Raw genomic sequence first — 20,811 nt, forward strand, 5'->3', positions numbered from 1 at the left:
AGGACTGTGAATGTGGGGGAGACATCCACATGCTGCAGGCCTGTTTTGCCCCCGGTGGAATCTGCTGGTGAAGGCTCCTCTGACCAAGAAGACATGAGTGACAGGGAGGAGGAGAGTGGGGCAGACAGCTCAGAAGGAGATCAATTATCTAGCTCCTCCTTGGATTCGGAACAAGAGTTAATGATACAGCCACGCATGCGGAGAGCGATGCATAGGCAACAACTGAGAGATTATTATCAAAGAAAATGAGGCCACCTGTGGTTGGGTGGGGTTGTGGTAATTAGTGAGGCTGTTATAAATAGCAGCCTGTGGGTTTGGCCATTGTGGAGGATTATCTGATCGTTGTGTTTCCTAACTGCTTTATTGACTTTGACTTTTTGTGTGCTGATTTTTCCCCGCTTTGAAACTAAACCAGAGCAAAGTGTGTTTCACTTTGTGAAAGAAGGACTGTGAATTGCCTCACAGCTGCAAGCTAAGTATCTCAGAACTGATAAGGGGCTTGTACAAATTACCAGTTTGTTTGGAGACAGTGCTCTTTGCTATACCAAAAGAGGGCTTGGTTTAAGTGGATTTCCATTATAAAGAACATTGTTTTGAATTTTCAAACGTGTGTGTGTCTGAAGTTTGTACCTGTGAATTTTTGGGAGGATTCTACCAGAGAGCCCGACAGAACAATAAGGGAGCCTAAAATTTCCGTTGCTAAGCAAGGCAGGGGTTAAAGTGAGTTTTGTCCCATTTTACAGCCTTCCCAGCCATGGTTCTGAGATAAATATTTGCCGTTGTTAAGTTAGTTTCACGGTCGTTAGGTGACTCCGACTCCCCCACTGATTTTCCCTCGTCCGAAAGGGGATCACGTGACCTTGGCACACTGCAACCATCATAAGTACATGCCAGTTTCCAAGCGTCCAAATTTTTGATCACGTGACCGTGGGGATAAATGTGGGAAAGAGTGATAGGTCACTTCCACCCCTCCCTAAACCCATTATAATTTCTAATGGCTACTAAAGGAACGGTTGTAAGCAATGTTCCCTCTAATTTTTTTTCGGTGTGAGCGGAAAAGTATAGTGTCTGAGCGGCAGTCCCTTTGGGACTGGGCGGCATAGAAAAATAAATAAATAAATAAATAAATAAATAAATAAATAAATAAATATTTATCCCCCTCTTGCTCTCTCTCTCTTTTTCTCACTTTCTCTCCCTCTCTCCCCCTCTTGCTCTCTCTCTTTCTCTCTTGTTTTCTTTCTCTCTCTATTGTTCTTTCTCTCTCACTCTCTTTCTATCTCTCTTGCTTTCTTTCTCTACTCTTGCTATCTCTCTCTCCCCCTTTCTCTTTCTCTCTCTTTCTCACTTACTTTCTCTCTCACTCTCTCTTTCTCTCTTGCTGTCTGTTGCTCTCTCTCTCTCTCTGTCAGCGAGGGGGCTGCAAGAGCGCTTTTTCCGAGCGCTTTGGGAACGCCTGCCTTGCCTCTATTGCAGCCCCCTTGCTGAAAGTCCGGGACGAAAGCGCATGCTGTGAGAGGGGCAGGGCGGGCATTCCCGAAGCATGCAGAGAAAACCCTCTCTCGCAGCCCCCTGGCTGGGAGCACGGATGAGAAGGAGAAGCCGCAGCCACTGCTGTGGGAGAAGTCGTGCCCCAAGGCAGGAGGCGGAGGAGGAGGAGAGGGGGCGGATCGGGTGAGCAGGGGGCAGGGCCGAGAGGCCAGGGGCGTGAGCGGGCCGGAGGCACCGTGGAGGGGCAGGGGCGGCCGCAGCTCCCTTTCCTTCTACTGCCGGCGCCTCCCTGCCCACGCACACCCCCCCCCGCAGGCTGGCAGGGAGATGGGGAGCGCACGCCCATGGAAAAGGGTGCGCAAGGGGGTATTTTGGAGTGCGCGTGCGCATGCGCGCAGCTTACAGGGAACGCTGGTTGTAAATCAAGGACTACTTATGCGGAATGAGTTCCTACATGGATCTCAGCTGTAGCTACGTCAATGCTAAGAAGGAAATTCTGGGCCTTACAAGGTGACTTTCCATCTTACCGTCCAACATTGCTCTCCAATAAATGCAGCGGGAAAAAGCTCCAGATACACCAAAGAGAAAAAAATATGCTTTCGGGTGGATGGGGAAAAAAATCTCAAGAAGCCAAACAAGGATTATAAAGAATTTTGGAAACGGGCTGCTAAGAATCTTGTTCACAATATAGAGTTCTCCAGGGGCTTCAGTTTTTAAGTCTTTTCAAGTATGGATTAGGGAGAAAAAAGCCAAGGAAGACATTAAAAAAAAAAAGTTATTCAGATCCCTGTGTCTTCTGATATGCTGAACAACTTAGGAGGGAAATAAAGCAAAGAAAATCCAGATGCCTCTTGAAAAAGCACCCTTGGAACAACCAGGAGCCTGGATGATTGAGAGTCTCCATAGACGTTTAAGGGGAATAAAATGTCCTTGTAGTAGAATGGATACGGATTACTCCTTGGCTATGTTTTATATAAGGGATTCTATTTCTAAGCGTGGAAAAAAAAGCTGAACTAAACCATTCACCTTAAAACACTGTCTTTTCTAAGGCATAATCTTAATCATAAACTACTGTTTTTCAAAGCTGGCAACTTCATGATGCGTAGACTTCACATTTTAAAACTCCCCAGCCAGCATGCTTTGAAATGAGCGGACTTCAACTCCCAGAATTCCCCAGCCACCATGCCGTGAAGGGCTGCAAAACTTTTTACTACCACTCTGTGGGCGTGGCTTATTGTGTGGGTGTGGTTTGATGGTCATGTCACTGGGTAGGAGTGGCTTGCTGGCCATGTGAACAGGGGGAGTGGCTTGACGTGACCGGGGGGGCGGCTTAAAGGTCATGTGACTGGGTGGGAGGGGCTTACCGACCAAGATAACCTTTCAAATAGGTGCTTGGACCCTTTTTTCAGTTGATTAAATCATATTATTTGAATAGCCATAAAAAGGACAAATGATAAGCAGCATTATTTGTTGAGTGGCACAGCAACATTTTAAGGTTTTGTACTGAAACTACGAGATTCAGTAAAATAGCAGATTAGGCAAGTAGCTCAATTGTCTTTCATTGCTATAAAAGTTCAGTTCTAGATAATGATTAAAATGATTAAAGCGTTTATGGGTAAAAATATACTATTTAATTATTTCCTATTTTATAAGTAATTAAGGAACACACTAAGGTACTAGAGAAGGAAGGACAATTAAAAAAACTATTAATTCTTATTGTGCTCATAAGCTATTACAGGACTATTTTTACATATTTATTGTAGACAAGTCATACACATTGATCTTATTTATATATCTAATCCTATACGCCATCATTCTACTAAACAAATAATTCCCTCAACACTGTCAAACTTTTTACTAAGTCTGCACTTCTATTTCTACTAGTTTTTTCTCATCATTCCTATCCATCCTTTTCCTCCCAAAGAGGACTGTATAACTGTCACTTGTTGCTTGTATCCTAAGATTTTTATTAATATTGATTGTTTTTTCATTGCTTATTTGACCCCTATAACAATCATTAAGTGTTACATGTTTCTTGACAAGCGGACTTTTTTTTTAATGTACATTAGAGCTTAAGCACCAATTACAAATTCCTTGTGTGTCCAGTCACACTTGGCCAATAAATAATAAATAATTTTATATCTATTTTCCCTTAACCTGTAACACAGATTTGCTACACAAATGTCCAATGTTTCTAAATGTCCTTGTTTTGTGTGTCATGTAATTATGTTTATAAATAAAACTTTATAATAATTTTAAAAAACCCTATTAAGTATTCAATAAATAGTGCATAGACTACCTTCACTGTCCCCCACCCACTGGGGGAAGCAATCCATCACTCCCAGCATGCTTTAAGAGGAGTGGACTTCAGATCCCAGAATTCCCTACCCAGCATGCTTTAAGAGGAGTGGACTTCAATTCCCAGAATTCCCCAGGTGGCATGCTTTAAGGTGTGTGGACTCCAACCCCCAGGCTGAGGAATTCTGGGAAGTCCACACATCTTAAAAGTTGCCAGGTTTGAAAAACACCACTCCTTGACTTTTCACATTACCGCATTTTCAATCCCCCGAATTTTAGGCAGAGAATTCCAAGGTGTAAAAGCCGGTCTTAACTTCCCGTATGGTTTAAGGCCCTTCGAACAGTAAGGGGCATCCCCCGACAGCAAATGCATGATGAGGTCTAGCGACTTGCCTTGGAAATGAGCTCGTCGTGATTGGCCAGGTGGGCTCTGCAGTGGATACAACTGTAGGTTCGGTGACAATTTGGCAGGTACGCCTGGAACGTTTTGGATTTTGTCATCTTGACCATCTCTGTCGCTGGCTCTTCGGTCTGATCCGGGCTGGCACTGGAGAAACAATTTTGCTGAACTTGCTGACAAAAGAAACACTGGAAAATGCAGGCAAAAGCCGTCGTTGTTGTGGAGGTTGTGTGGCCCTGTCCACACAGATGCTATGCCGAAGAAACTGTTAAAACCTGCAAGGGAAGGAAAACGGGGGTCAGACGGTCAGATTTTTGCAGGCCTAACCCCGCTTAATAAATGAGGGAGGAGGTCTCGTTTGAGTATTTCATGCGGGCACCAGATCCTACCCCAAAAGGATCTAAACAGATCTCTACACACCTGTGTTCACTTCTGGAGACCTCACCTACAAAAAGATATTGATCAAATTGAACGGGTCTAAAGACGGGCTACAAGAATGGTGGAAGGTCTTAAGCATAAAACATATCAGGAAAGACTTGATGAACTTCATCTGTATAATCCAGAGGACAGAAGGGAAAGGGAGGGAATTGAAGCATTTAAATATGATAAAGGGTTAAATAAGTTTCAGGAGAGGTGTTTTTAATAGGAAAGTGAACACAAGAACAAGGAGACACAATCTGAGGTTAGTTGGGGGGAAAGTCAAAAGCAATGTGAGAAAATATGATTTATTGAAAGAGTAGTAGACGTTTATAACAAACTTCCAGCAGACATGGTTGGTAAATCCACAGTCATTGAATTTAAACATGCCTGGGATAAACATAGATCCCTCCTAGGATAAAATACAGGAAATAGTATAAGGGCAGACTACATGGACCATGGGGTCTTTTTCTGCCGTCAATCTTCTATGTTTCTATATTTCTACCTTCCTTCAGGTGACCGGAAACCCAATGCAGAAAAAGGCTGGGTGCAAAGACAAAAAAATTATGAAACTGGAGGGGAGGGCCACGAATGGCCTAAGTAGAATGCTACTAAAACTCCCTTAATAACAACAGAGTTGGAAGGGACCTTGGAGGTCTTCTAGTCCAACCCCCTGCTTAGGCAGGAGGCCCTACAATACTTCAGACAAATGGTTATCCAACATCTTCTTAAAAACCTCCAGTGTTGGAGCACCCACAACTTCTGGAGGCCAGCTGTTCCACTGATTAACTGTTCTGACTGGCAGGAAATTTCTCTTTAGTTCTAAGTTGCTTCTCTCCTCATTTAGTTTCCATCCATTGCTTCTTGTTCGACCCTCAGGTGCTTTGGAGAACAGCTTGATTCTTTCTTCTTTGTGGCAGCCCCTGAGATATTGGAACACTGCCCTCATGTCTCCCCTGGTCCTTTTTCTCATTAAACTAGCCGTGCCCAGATCTAGCAACCCAGAGCTTATCCAACTTTGGCATTTTTAAGACCTGTGGACCTCCCAGAATTCCCCAGCCAGCCCTGGAGTGTTTCTGGGAGTTGACGTCCACAGGTCTTAAAAGTTGGACGTCCCTGGGTGTCCAGCCAGTGAAGAAGTTGGTGAGAAATTAACGGCTTGCCACAATATCTGTAGAAGGCCTGATGTTTATGGGACAATTCTATCTATCCGTCTATTACTCTGGGGGAGGAATTATTGACCCCCTCAGAGAGGGTTCGCAACTTGGGCGTCCTCCTCGATCCACAGCTAACATTGGAACACCATCTTTCGGCTGTGGCGAGGGGGGCGTTTGCCCAGGTTCGCCTGGTGCACCAGTTGCGGCCCTATTTGGACCGGGAGTCATTGCTCACAGTCGCTCATGCCCTCATCACCTCGAGGTTCGATTACTGCAATGCTCTCTACATGGGGCTACCTTTGAAAAGTGTTCAGAAACTTCAGATCGTGCAGAATGCGGCCGCGAGAACTATCGTGGGGCTTCCCAGATTCGCCCACGTTTCTACAACACTCCGTGGCCTGCAATGGCTGCCGATCGGTTTCCAGTCACAATTCAAAGTGTTGGTCATGACCTTTAAAGCCCTTCATGGCATTGGACCAGAGTACCTCCGGAACCGCCTTCTACCGCACGAATCCCAGCGGCCGATAAGGTCCCACAGAGTTGGCCTTCTCCGGGTCCCGTTGACCAAACAATGTCGTTTGGCGGGCCCCAGGGGAAGAGCCTTCTCTGTGGCGGCCCCAGCCCTCTGGAATCAACTCCCCCCCAGAGCTTAGAACAGCCCCCACCTTCCTTATCTTTCGCAAGTTACTCAAGACCTACCTATATCGCCAGGCATGGGGGAACTAAAACATCTCCCCCAGGCTTATTATATTTCATGTTTGGTATGGTTTTTAACAGTTGGGGTTTTTTATATATTTTTTATTATTAGATTTGTTCCATTGTATACTGTTTTTATTATTGTTGTGAGCCGCCCTGAGTCTTCGGAGAGGGGCAGCATACAAATCTAATTTTTTTATTATTATTATTACTATTATTACTATTATTACTATTATTATTATTATTATTAACTTGGGAGGGGTGATTTTCATGAAGAGAAGAGATGCAGCCACAAAGCTTTCTTTGGAGTGGTTCAAGGCCATCCTATGCCCACCCACCTGGGTGGAAGCGGAAGGAGGACTGGCCACTGCTCTTCTAGCCCAGCCCTCCTCTCAAGCAGAAGATCTTATACTACATCAGACAAGTGGCCATCCAGTCGCTTCTTAAAGGCTTCCAGTGTTGGAGCACCCAGAACCTCTGGAATTGTTCCACTGTTGGGAAATTCCTCCTTAGTTCTAGGTTGCTTCACTCCTTAATTAGTTTCTATCCATTGTTTCTTGCCCTGCCCTCAGGGGCTTTACAAAATTGGGGGGGGGGGGAGGTTGGAAAATCATCAGTGCAGTTTCTGCAAGAAAACAGCCAAACTCCAAAAGCGCCAAGGAGCTCACAGTCCTCCCCTCACCACCACACATATCACTGATGATGTTACTCAGTTGGGTCATGAAACGCTGCAAGAAATGCTTAGAGAGCATCAAATACCCCACAAAGTCCTCCTCCACCTCATCAAACTCCATTCCCTTCCAGCCCTGATGGTGTTACTTAGCTGGGTCATGAAACGTCGGCAAGAAAACAACCAAGTTCAGAGCGCATCAAAAACCCCACAGTCCTCCACATCCTCCTCAAACCCCATTCCCTTCCAGCACTGATGGTGTTACTTAGTTGGGTCATGAAAAGTCTGCAGACACAACTTAGAGAGCATCAAAGACCCCACACAGTCCTCCTCCACCTGCACAAACCCCATTCCCTTCCAGCACTGATGGTGTTACTCTACCGCACGAATCCCAGCGGCCGATAAGGTCCCACAGAGTTGGCCTTCTCCAGGTCCCGTCGACTAAACAATGTTGTTTGGCGGGCCCCAGGGGAAGAGCCTTCCCTGTGGCGGCCTCGGCCCTCGGGAATCAACTCCCCCCAGAGATTAGAACTGCCCCCACCCTCCTTGTCTTTCACAAATTACTTAAGCCCCACCTGTATCACCAGGCATGGGGGAACTGAGACACCTCCCCCAGGCTTTTTATATTTTATGTTTGGTATGCATGTGTTGCATGGTTTTTAAATGATGGGGTTTTTAGATGTTTTTATGTATTAGATTTGTTTCATTGTAACATTGTTATTATTATTGTTGTGAGCTGCCCCGAGTCTTCGGAGAGGGACGGCATACAAATCTAATAAATAATAATAATAATAATATTCATTCATTCATTTATTTATTGGATTTGTATGCCGCCCCTCTCCGGAGACTCGGGGCGGGTAACAACAATAATAAAAACAGCATGTAAATCCAATACTACAACAACTAAAAACCCCTTATTTTAAAACCAATCATACCTACAAACAAACCATACCATGCATAAATTGTAAAGGCCTAGGGGGAAAGAATATCTCAGTTCCCCAATGCCTGACGGCAGAGGTGGGTTTTAAGGAGCTTACGAAAGGCGAGGAGGGTGCAATTCTAATCTCCTGGGGGAATTGGTTCCAGTGGGCCGGGGCCGCCACAGAAAAGGCTCTTCCCCTGGGCCCCGCCAAACGACATTGTTTAGTTGACGGGACCCGGAGAAGGCCCACTCTGTGGGACCTAACTGGTCGCTGGGATTTGTGCAGCAGAAAGCGGTCCCTGAGGTAATCTGGTCCGGTGCCATGAAGGGCTTTATAGGTCATAACCAACACTTTGAATTGTGACCGGAAACTGACCGGCAACCAATGTAGACTGCGGAGTGTTGGTGTTATATGGGCATATTTGGGAAAGCCCATGATTGCTCTTGCAGCTGCATTCTGCACGATCTGAAGTTTCTGAACACTCTTCAAAGGTAGCCCCATGTAGAGAGCGTTGCAGTAATCGAACCTCGAGGTGATGAGGGCATGAGTGACTGTGAGCAGTGACTCCCGGTCCAAATAGGGTCGCAACTGGTGTACCAGGCGAACCTGGGCAAACGCCCCCCTCGCCACAGCTGAAAGATGTTTCTCTAATGAGAGCTGTGGATCGAGGAGGACGTCCAAGTTGCAGACCCTCTCTGAGGAGGTCAATAATTCCCCCCCCAGGGTAATGGACGGACAGATGGAATTGTATTATTATTATTATTATTATTATTATTATTATTATTATTATTATTATTAGCTAGGTCATGGAACGTCGGCAAGAAAACAACCAAGCTCCGACAGCATCAAAGGTCCCATACAATCCTCCAGTTCCTCAAACCTCTTCCTTCCAGCACTGATAGTGTTACTTAGCTGGGTCACGAAACGTCGGCAAGAAAACAACCAAGCTCAAAAGGTCACCAACGACACCTCCTCAGTGGCCTCCTTCCTATGGATCACCAAGGACCCCACAGTCTAACCCCGAGCTACCAATGTCTGCGGAGAGGGGCGGCATACAAATCTAAATAATAAATAAATAAATGTTCCCCTCCATCCTATCCGATTTGGGCTCAAGGCTCTGTTGAAAGTGAAGGTCCCCGTGCAGTGCTTTCCACATCCCAAGAGTTTACCCACGTTCTGGTCCTCGTAACCAACCTCCCTTGGTACGCTTCTTTGCCTTGAATCTCTAGTATGAATAAAGATGTAGTTTCTGAGATTTGACTCTAGCAGCCACATGATGGGAGGGGGGGGAAGACAGCTGGTGTTTTGTTGTGATGGATTCAGCTGGGGAGGGGGGGATTGGGTGGGAGGGAAGGAAGAAGGATGAGAAACCACGATGGGCTTTTGCGGCGTCTTCGGCTCTCCAGCCCAATTGCCAGAAGGCGTCCCAGAGAAAAGGGGGATCAAGATCCCTGCCACTTCCCCATCCATTCTGGAAATGCATTCAAGAAACCCATCTGCCACCCAAAAATTTTTTAGTTTATTTTAAAAAAAATTAACCCGGCAGGAAAATGGCAGCACAACAGCAACTGATGGAGCGACAAGAGAGTTAAAGCCCATCTGTTCTATCTCGTTTCGGAAGAAGACCAAATTCAAAGGCGTGCAGGTTTTCCCGGGCCCTCCCTGCCCCAAACTGTCTCAGATGGCTGAAAAAATGCATTGATAATGGGAAATTTGGAAGGGGGGGGTACCTAGGCCAAGATCAGGGAGGAAGGCCCACAAGCAAAAGTTGTGACTACTTAATAACCGGAAAAATGACAAGGGAATAGATTAAAAATATTACACACTGCTCAAAAAAATAAAGGGAACACTCAAAGACTGCATGAAATATTCTCTTTGGCTACTTTGTTCTGTACAAAGTTGAATGTGCACAACCGCCGGTGCAATTGACTGTCAATCACCGTTGCTTCCTAAGTGGACAGTTTGATTTCACAGAAGTTTGATTTACCTGGAGTTATATTGTGTTGTTTAAGTGTTCCCTTTATTTTTTTGAGCAGCGTATATATGTTTTCGTAGACTTTCACGGGTATATGTATGTAGATTGTTGTGAGCAAAGCAGCACAAAGCCAATAACTTCAGCCTGATGATGGCGAATGTGATTTCGCTGAAACGTCGCAAAGACACTCAAAATATTACACGGGGAAAAACCCGAACTCACAACAATCTACACATATACGTACGTATGTACATACATACGTATGTATGTACCTATGTAGGTCTTTGTGTATTCGTGTCTTTTCCTGTGTAAAATTGATAGAATCTTGGTGATGTTTCCACAAGGCCTCACTCGTCATCTTCAGTTGGTGTTTTCGGCTTCGTGCTAGTGTGACAAAAAGCTTTGTTCGCACTAGCACGAAGCTGAAAACACCGGTCTGAAATGACTAGAGTACCTTGTCGAAACATCACCAAGATTCTATCAATTTTACATGGGAAAAGACCCGAATATGGCAAGACCTACATACCTATACATGTGAAAATCTACAAAAACAAATACACACACACACACACACATGGTACAGTGTACCATGTAAAATAATACAATAAGTCAAATATAAGAGTGTACAATAATACAATACGTCAAATATAAAACAATGGAAAACAGTAAAACCACAATTAAACTTTACTTTAAATTACTTTCAGAGATACTAGTACAGTATTTTATGCATTTTCATGAGAAGAGTTTTATTTTTTTTCAAAAATAGGACCAGTTCGTGTAGCAATGATCCACGATGAAGTATTGTTTTTAGTCAAAAACTTAAAGGAGTAAGGAGTTTTTAACGGTGCTAAAAGGGAAAAAAATGTAGAAACTTCAACTTCAAAACTTTTAACCATATTTTTGGATTATAAGATGCACCTTTTTCCTAAGAGAGGCTGAAATTTCAGGTGCGTCTTATACTATGAATGCAGCTTTTTTCGAAACTTCCCCCTCCCCCCAGCCCTAACTAAGTGCTATCTTGCAGGTTCTTTCATTGTTACTATCTGGGAAGAATGTTTTCCAAGCTCTAAGTCTTTGCAGGTTTTTTCCCCCTTACTCTAACTTGTTCCAAGTAAGTTTCTTTCCAGCCCTAACCAGGTGCTAACAATGTTCCCAGCTCTTATTGCTTGCAAGCTCTTTGTTACTCTCTGCTAAGAATGTTTTCCAAGCCTGTCTTTGCAGGTTTTTTTCATTGCTCTAACTTGCTCCAAACTTTTCTTTCCAGCCCTAACCAGGTGCTAATAATGTTCCCAGCTTTTACCCGCTTGCAAGCTCTTTTACTGTTACTCTCTGTGAATAATGTTTTCCAAACCCTGTCTTTGTAGCTTTTATTTAATGTTCTACTTGCTTCAAATCTTTCTTTCCAGCCCTAACCAGGTGCTAACAATGTTCCCAGCTCTTACCGGCTTGCAAGGTCTTTCATTGTTATTCTCTGAAAAGAATGTTTTCCAAGCCCTAAGTCTTTGCAGTTTTTTTCATTGCTTTCTTGTTGCTCAGAATTTTTCTTTCCAGCCCTAACTAGATTCTAACAATGTTCCCAGCTCTTACTGGCTTGCAAGCTCTTTCATTGTTACTCTCTCTCCAAATAAAGTTTCTTTTAAAGCCCTAACCAGGGGATAAAATAATGTGCTGAAACTGACCAGACTAAGGATGCTAGCCAGATGAATAGCTGGTAAGCAGATTCTATCCCCTATTTTCTGTTCTGCCAGCATGTTTCAACTGTCCGTAATTACAGGGTAATTAGTCCAGGAAGACACACACCACACGATAAAAGGAAAACCCAAAAGTATTTATCAACAGAAAAACAGAAACAGCTCCCTTTTTAAATGTCAAAGGGATTGTCCGGTACACACAAGGCACAGGTTAAATGCAATCCAATTTCTCACCCAATAACTGGGAAATTGAGTCCAATTCTAAAGTCCAGAGAGTCCACACACAATCTTGAACAGCACAAAAACCACGATCTTGACGAAACAATGAATCAGATAAACTGCCATGAGGCTAAAACACCAAGCTGCACTTTTATCTGTAGCACTAATTACAGCAGCCCCACCCAACCACAGGTGGCCTCATTTTTTCCTGTAATAATCCTTCAGTTGTTGTCTCCTATGCATCACTCTATGCATGCGTGGATGTGTCATTAATTCTTGTTCAGAATCCAGGGATGATACAGATGATTGATCTCCTCCTGGGCTGTCTGCCAAACTCCCCTCTTCCCTGTCGCTCACGCTTCCTTGGTCAGAGGAGGCTTCGTCGGCAGATTCCATCGGGAGCAAAACAGGCCTGCGGCATGTGGATGTTTCCCCCACATCCACCTGCACATTCCTTGGGGCAGGAGCTGGGCCAGAGCTAACCACAACCTTTTCCTCCCCAAAAACTAAGGTGCGTCTTATATTCCGGTGTGTCTTATACTCCGAAAAATACTGTGTGTTAAAAAAAAGAAAGAGTTGTGACTCAGGTGTGCTTCGAAGTTATGGTACGGTGTGTTCCTTGATAAGTTCTACAATTGAAAGATGGTGAACAACCCCATGCTGTAAAGCAAAAAAGGCCATTGTTTAGGACATCTAGAAATATAGGAGAGAATATTTGCAGCTCAGGTTTGAACAGGGAGGTCCTTGATGCTCTCTGAGCTTGGTTGTTTTTTCTCCTGCTATCTCTGATGATGTTACCTGGTTGGGTCATAAGATGTCAGAAGAAAACAACCAAATTCAGAGAATAAGCAAGGGTTCCATGCTTAGAAATCCTGCTGGGATGAACCAAGTCTACTAAATGTAATATAGGGATTAAGTGGAGATATATAGAAACCAGAAAGCATCGTGCAATTGTGTTTGGGATCAAGACTTTGAGGACTGGATTATGGCATCCAGCAAGGCTGAGCGTTGGTCAACTAAGAACATATGTTTAAGATGTTGGGCCCTGGGAAGGTTTGCAAAGCGGGAAGGCCCTTGCATGTACCTGCAATTCCTACGTTTTCCATACCACAAATTCACAACTTCCATACCACAAATTCAGCAACAATACCAAACCCGATGAATTCAGTTCCAGTAAAGCCACACAAAGCTAGGCATGCTCATATCAACGGCGGGTTGCTTCTAACTGCCTGACCAATGCAAATTTTCTGGAACAAAAGGGCCATCTGACAAAGCACAAGTGTGACAACAAAGCAAAGGACACAACCTAAACATTTGCCCGCGCACACACACACACAAAAGCCATCGCAGCTAGCACTGCTTCGAAAGCGAGAGAAAATTCAAATTGACTGGCTTGGCTTTCTAGAAAATCTATTTTAAGCCCAGCCAAAGTCACTAGAATCAGAGATCAAAAGCTATTTGTTTAAAAAATGATTCTTGGGGAGTTGTGGCATGGATTTTTTAATTTACATCAGGCTAAATCGCTTTGCCGGATCGTTGGTTTCTTTCCTCCACTTTATTAGAGGAGCAATGCGCTCCCAATATTTTGAGGCGCACTGTTAAAATTCTCCAAAAAATCTCTCCATTCAGGCACCTTGTACAATTCTGCCTACTGGCATGACATCATTTAAAGAAAATAAGAGCCGCTGGTAGCCAAGCAGTAGCCAATCTTCAAACATAGAGGGCTGGCTCTCGGCTGCACCCGGATGTATAAACAAATATTTCAGCATGTTACCTGCAACAAAAAACAAGGTTTGCCAAAATAAATAAATAAAGGAATCCAGCCACTCCAAACCCAGCCCGCAAAAGCAACAGGTCAAACTTGAATTGGCCTCGAGGCACACGTACCACTCCGTCATAAATATGCATTTCATACCCGTTAGTATTAAAGCCCTTTTCTTTCATTGATAAAATATGCTGAGCACAACTGGCAAGCTCCCAACAGCCGCTCCAGGTAAAAACAAAATAAAATAAGAGCTATTACAATCGGGTCGGCGATCCCTTGTATGTTTAGGATTAATCAGCGGGAACTTAATATTTCATCTTTGTTAAAGGTGAAAAGGCGCCCCTGGTTATTAAATCAGACGTTGTAAAGGATCATTGATTGGGAGCCAAGCCATTGCCTTTATTTTTATTCGTCGCCCACCAAGTGGTCTCTAAGCCTCTAAACTGAACCCGCTGCTAGCATTCCGGTGCAAAAAATACCCAGAGTTATTTCAGAGCCTGTCAAAGCAGAGAGACAGAGAAAAAAGGGCACTGGGTTCAAAACAAGCGTAGGCATTTTCCATGCAAACACATCAAACCCCCCTCCCTCCAGGAAAAGGACCAAACAATAGATCTCACCAGGCTGCAACCCAAATCAAGCCAAGATCCCGGACGCGTCAGGGGTTTCCCAAGCAATCCGGCATCGCTTGGGACTCCAAGCAAAAAAAAAGTCTTGATTTTTTTTTTTCACCCAAGCATCTTCCTCCTTCCTTCCTGGTCTTGGTGGGCAGCAGGAGCTTTTGCAGGAGAATCTGACTTTTAATTTTTTTCTCTCTCTCTCTCCCTGTAGCCGCCGCCGTTGCAAAAAGAGGCAGCTGGCTAAAAATAGACAAGACACCTCCAAGCCTGGTTTAGGCAACACGGCACCTGGAGAAGGAGGCGAACGTGCGGCAACCGAGTCCCAGACAGTGTTCAGACCTTCTTGCAGCCAGCCAGCACCTGCTGGATCCAAGTGAGAAAAGAAAAATAATAATAATAAAATAATAATAACAACAACAATAATAACAAGAGAGCCGACCCAAGATGCTGTTCTTTCTACAGTGTTGACAAACAGCTACGGCAGAGCTTGGTCTCACCGGCAGGAAGCCGCTTGCCACTGGCAGGGGAGGGGGCTTAAAGTGAAGAAACAGAGCTGGAGGGGGGGGGTGAATGAACAGGCTGTATTATGTAAAGCGTGGCCCCTCGGTTATACCCCAACCGGCGTGCACAACTGCATGGAGGAACAACAAAGGACAACAACAAAGGGCTTTCCATGGGCCAAAAAGCTTGCAAGCCATCCAAAAAACCAAAACAAAAAAACCAAAACAAAAAAACCAAAACAAACTCAACCTCAAATTAAAAGCAGGCAAAAAGTGGCAAGGAGTCGAAAAGCCCCCAGCGACGCAAATGCGGAGAGGGAGAGAGAGAGAGAGAGAGAGAGAGAGAGAGAGAGAGAGAGAGATCAGCTGCCTCTGAGTGACAGTTCGCCCTCCCCACCTACCTCTGGGGCTTCCTTGTTTTGACTCCTTGTTTTGACTCGGGGGCACCGACCGCGGTCTCGCAGCCTCCGACCCGATTAGCAAGTGGACAAGGGACGGCACGTAGAAAGAGTCCCCCCCTCCCCCCCCCCACTCAGTCTGTCCGTGCCTTACCGTGATCGTCATAGGAACATGCACAGATTCTGAGCAGACGACCAACATCATCATCGCTCAGACTGTCCCCCCCCTCCCCAAACTGCACACTCACCAAAGACAACGGGGCAGAGGCAGGAGGAGAAGATAAAAGAGACCCAGGGAGGTTGATGACTCTACCACATGCTCAAAATAAACCACCTGTACCTCCCAGGAAAGCAGCTGGATTGGGGGGGGGGGTTTAAGCCCCCCCACTCCTTTTCTACAAGGGTACCAAGTTCAGAACCTCCCCTGAGAAGCTGGAAAGGAGACCTGGTTGAGACCAGCTCTGGTTTGCAACTTGAAAGCCCAGGACTGAGTTGAAACATTTGCAACTCTGCTGTTTTCAAAACAGGACTGGGTCAAAAAAAACCAATAGCAACTCCATGGATGAACCAATAAACCCATTCAGGGACAATAAAAAGCAGGAAAAAAAAGAGGAATGTGTCTGGAGAGGTTAGGATGAAAGGATCCTTCCCGATAAAACTCACAATTTAGAGGCCTTGCAGATCAGGGGATGCACTGCACAACAATAATCCTGGCTTTGGGGAAAGCCCCATCATCCTCAATTCCTGTCCATCCCAAGTCCCTGGCCTCCTCTTCACGTCAACCCACCCCTCTTTTCCTGCACACGGCGGATGTTTTCCGAAAGGGGAAGCACATTTTGCCTCCTGCAGCACAAACCACACACTCTCTCTCTCAGGAGGGCCTTGCGTTTGTTATTGTGCATCGGCTGTTGTGTCGCTACCGGCCTTTCCAAGCCACAGTATATATCACAGCTCTCTCCGACTGGCCTGCAATTCCTCTCCGCAGCCTTAAGAAGGCGAGAATGCGGGACGGGCTCTAAAGTCACCCGAGGAATTTCGCATGACATTTGGAGGGTCCGACTCTTCTCCGAAGACGGGGTTTCATTCATTGAGACGGCTGGTCTTCCTTTCCTTCTCCACGAAGCGAGAGAACTTGGATCGCAAATTGCATCATCAGGGATCGCTCAAAGCCACCTGAGCCTCCAAAGGAAGATGTGCGTGTGTGTTTGTGGGGGTGTCAATATTTTTTTTTTAAAGGGTTATGAAATCATTGATTTTAATATATTGGGTTTTTAGTGTGTCGTTTTTAACTACTGTAATTAGATTTGTTTGTATGCATTGTTTTATATTGTATCTTGTGAGCCGCCCCTAATCTTTGGAGAAGAACGGCATACAAACCTTATTATTATTATTATTATTATTATTATTATTAATAATAATAATAGCTTATCAGCAAGGACAGTCGACGAAGCTTTTCACATGTGTGAAATCTGCAAGAGGCTGAAGGTTTTGCAGTTTTATAACACGGTGCATTTATAATATAGCACAATACAAGGCTGTAGTTGTTAACACCAGGCTGTATTTTAGATCCACCGCCTTGTAGTATCCAGATTATGCTTCCTTTGGGAGGTGGAAGCTTCAGCATGTGCAAGAGAGGGGGGGGCAACGTCTCAGGCGCACACGCGCGAGCAAGAGGGCCGTTAACGTCCTCGCAAATCATTTGTGCACGGATATTTTTGCAGTGCGGTTTTTAAAATAGAATAATGCTGGAAGATGCCCGATGTTTCCGTAATGAAAAGGCCGTTGTGCGTTCATAAATTTGCGCCATAAATCCATTGCACCCAGTCCAAATATAAGCCAGTGGGCGTGATGGGATTTATAGCGCAACCCACTTGAACACAGCTCTTAAGTGGATTGGTGGGCCCGGATGAGGGCTGGGGAGGATTCCAGGGGGACCGTTCCTTCTTCCAAGGCTCACTGGGATGCCAGTCGCCTGGCTGATTGGAAGCAGATGGGAGTTGTAGTCCAGTCTTGTCTAGCCTTTCCCAGAAGCTGTCTGGAGTTGGGCAGTGATAAATCCAATAAAATAAGTAAAAATAAATTGTGTTTGGTTTTTCTCAATGCTGCATTGGCAGGGAACGATAGGTCTTTGTTGGTGGGGGACAGCCCCAAAGGTGTAAGGGAATGGGATTTGTAGTCCATCCAGAACACACGCGCACACAAAACAGGAAACATGGCTTCCTCAGCCATCCCAGCAATTGGTTTTCCAATCTCCAGCAAATAGGATGAGATCTGGGCGGCTGTGCAGACAGGCCAAGAAAAGGAGAATGGAATTTGTAGTCCAAGCCATTTAGAACACGCAGCCGTAAGAGAGTCAAGCCCCATCTTCCCCAGCCCTCCCAGAACCAGGTTCCCTAATCCTTAGGGAGGCATCTGCTGGGGAGAATGGGTTTTGTTGGGGAGAAGGCAGAGGCTGGAAGATGGGATGTGGAATCCAAACCACAGAACTTTCGGCAGCAGGGGAGTGAAACCCCAACCTCCCCAATCCTCAGCTGGGCAAGATGGGATCTTTAGTCCAATCCATCTAAGAATCCACAATGGCAAAGGAAACAAAGTCTCATCTTCCTCATCCTCTGTAGTCTTCAAGTAGGCAGGCTGGGAATCATGGGTCTCTTAGCAGGGAACCAGCCAAGAGTTCAGAGAAGAATGGAATGTGTAGTTCAAGCCACCCAGAAACCCACAACAGCAGAGGAACCAACTCCCATCCTCCCCGTCCATCCCTCCTAAGGTCCTCAAATCCCCAGGGAGGGAGGGAGGCTGGGGATCATGGGTCTCTTGGCGGGGAGCCATCCAAGACTTCAGAGAGGAATGGGATGTGTAGTCCATGCCACCCAGAAACCCACAACAGCAGAGGAACCAAGTCCCATCCTCCCTGTCCCTCCTAAACACCCCCAATCCCCAGGGAGGGGATCATAGGCCTCTTAAAAGGGACCCCCACCCGCGCTGAGGAGGATGGGGTGTGTAGTCCAAGCTACCCAGAAACCCACAATGGCAGAGGAACCAAGTCCCATCCTCCCTGTCCCTCCTAAGCTCCCCCAATCTCCAGGGAGGGGATCATGTGCCTCTTAACAGGGACCCCCACCCGCGCTGAAGAGGATGGGATGTGTAGTCCCCCCGTCTAGGCACCCAACCCAAAAGGGGAGGGGAAGCAAGCCCCTCCCCCCTCCCCGAGGAAGATGGGCTTTGTAGTCCAGGCTCAGCAGGGCCTCCCCCCCGGGCAGGGAGTCCTCGGAGAGGGGCGGCATACAAATCTAATAAATTATTATTATTATGGTCCCGCCGTCCACCCACTTACCCACCTGCGGGGGAGGCGCGGGAGGGGGGGCGGGCGAAGCTGGGCGGGGGGGGCCGCGGCGGGGGGAGGGGGCATAGAGAGCGCCGCGCGCCTCTCAGGTCGCCGACGCCGCCACCGCTGCGCGCTTTCTCCTCAGCCCGGGCAGCCGGCGACTCATCCCGCCGCCGCCGCCGCCGCGACCGCCCGGCTGGCTTCGGGCTTTGTTTTGCTTGGGGCTTCCTCGGCCCCGCCCCCTGGGAGGAGGGCTCGCGGTTCTGCGCATGCGCCGCAGCCCGATGGCCGTTGAGCCCCAGCGCCCGACGAAAGAGGCGCGCGCCGTCGTCCGCCGTTGCCGCGGGCGACAGCCAATCGCGGCGCAGAGCGCTCCCGCCGCCGTGGCCGAACCTCCGCTGGGTCTTAGCATCCGTATAACTTCTGCTGAGCTGCCTGGCTGGGCGGAGCTTTATTAATGTTTATTGTTGTGGTTTTCTTGTTATATTATATTAATTGTTGTTTTATTGTTGCTATTGTTTTGTTGTTGTTATTCTTGTAGAGTCCACCCTTGCGTGGTAGCGTTGGAAGCAGCCACTCATTTCCCCCCCCCTACGACTGAGCTTCTGATAGCTGGGGATGATGGGCGTTGGCGTCCTCCCCCTTGCAACGGGCATTTGCACCATCGTCTCCGCCCGGTTGCAAGGTCATCAGCGTGGCGGCCCCCGATGAATCGGTCGTAAATCGAATTTAGAAAACACACACAAAACCGTCTGGGATGTCTCCGCGGGGGAAAGGCTGGGGGAGGCCTATGGGTGTTGTAGTCCCTGCAGGATGCCAGAGGATGGTCGGGGGTCTATTGCAGACGTCTTCAAACTTGGCAACTTTAAGACTTGTGGACTTCAACTCCCAGAATTCACACACAAAACTCTCAATCCTTACCATGTATATTGACTGGTTCCTAATATGATTTTATTGCTTATTTGTACCTGGAGTTTCATTAAGTGTTGTACCTTATGATTCTTGATGAACTTATCTTTTATGTACACTGAGAGCATCTGCACCAAAGACAAATTTCTTGTGTGTCCAATCACACTTGGCCAATAAAATTCTATTCTATTCTCTAAATTCTTTTATATTCCATTCTCTAAATTCTATTCTACTCTATTCCCTAAATTCTATTCCATTCCATTCTCTAAATTCTATTCCATTCCCATGTTGACTGTATGACTGCAACTTGTTGCTTATATCCTAAGGTTTTTATTAATATTGCTTCTTCATTGCTTATTTGACCCCTATGACAATTATTAAGTGTCGTACCACATGATTCTTGACAAATGTTTATTTGATTTTATGTACGCTGAGAGCATGGCCAATAAAATTCTATTCTATTCTAAATCCTATTCTATTCCATTCCAATCTCTAAATTATATTTCATTCCCTAAATTCTATTCCATTCCATAAATTCTATTCTATTCCCTAAATTCTGTTCTATTCTCTAAATTCTATTTCATTCCCTACATTCTATTCTATTCCATTCTCTAAATTCTATTCTATTCATTTCAGAATCTATTCTATTCAAGCAGGGTCTCTGAGCAGTGTTCATTGTCATCCACTTGGCTCTTGTGACATAGCTACGTGAAGGAGCAAAGAACAGGCCTGCAGAAATTCGGGGGGGGGGGGTGCAGAGGGCGCTTTGTGACAGCAGGAAAAGAGACACACAAATCTCTAAAATGTTGCTGACACCTAGCGGCAGCTCCAGCAAAGATACATTTTTTGTTTGCCACACAGATTAACTTGTTTCAAGGGCATTGTGGGCTCCGGAGTGTGTTTGTGTGTGTGAATCATTTAATAGAAATGCTAACTGAAATAAAGTTATAACTGGTGGATGAATGCTGCAAGAGATTAAAAGGACAGTGCGATGGGTGGGGGGAAAGGAGACCACCTGATGTTCCTGAGGTTATCAGTGGTTGGATTCTTCCAAACCATCGCCAAGGCACCAGCTATTTATCACTTATTTTACCTGGGCCATTTTTCATGCCACTGATCCCAAGTGGAATAACCAAGGCCTGAATTAGCTCCTTTCCCCTGCTCTTATTAACAACATATAAGTCCTTAGGGAAAGGGGGGACATGATCGAAACATTTAAATATGTTAAAGGAGGTTCAGGAGGGAAGTGTTTTTAATAGTAAAGTGAACACAAGAACAAGGGGGCATAATCTGAGGTTAGTTGGGGGAAAGATCAGAAGCAACGTGAGAAAATATGATTTGACTGAAAGAGTAGTAGATGCTT

The 20,811-nt window shown here is 45.7% G+C and overlaps 1 protein-coding gene across 4 annotated transcripts in view; it reads right to left on the reverse strand.

Moving 5' to 3' along the window:
* The window catches only part of YPEL1 (yippee like 1), a 34,198-nt gene extending 15,416 nt beyond the window's left edge, over positions 1–18,782 (reverse strand). Inside the window, exons 1-3 of one of the 4 annotated variants that reach the window (XM_070762858.1) lie at positions 18,553–18,782; positions 14,317–14,676; positions 4,180–4,461 (exon numbers count right to left, since the gene is read on the reverse strand). In XM_070762858.1, coding sequence (XP_070618959.1) covers positions 4,180–4,296 — 117 coding nt within the window. In that variant the 5' untranslated portion in view covers positions 4,297–4,461; positions 14,317–14,676; positions 18,553–18,782. Of the gene's footprint in view, positions 1–4,179; positions 4,462–14,316; positions 14,680–18,548 lie in introns of all 4 variants that reach the window. The other 3 variants (XM_070762860.1, XM_070762859.1, XM_070762861.1) reach the window with 3 other exon arrangements.
* Between the last annotated feature and the right edge of the window lie 2,029 nt (positions 18,783–20,811).

This window comes from Erythrolamprus reginae, chromosome 10, assembly GCF_031021105.1.
Source record: "Erythrolamprus reginae isolate rEryReg1 chromosome 10, rEryReg1.hap1, whole genome shotgun sequence".
Taxonomy (NCBI): Eukaryota; Metazoa; Chordata; class Lepidosauria; order Squamata; family Dipsadidae; genus Erythrolamprus; species Erythrolamprus reginae.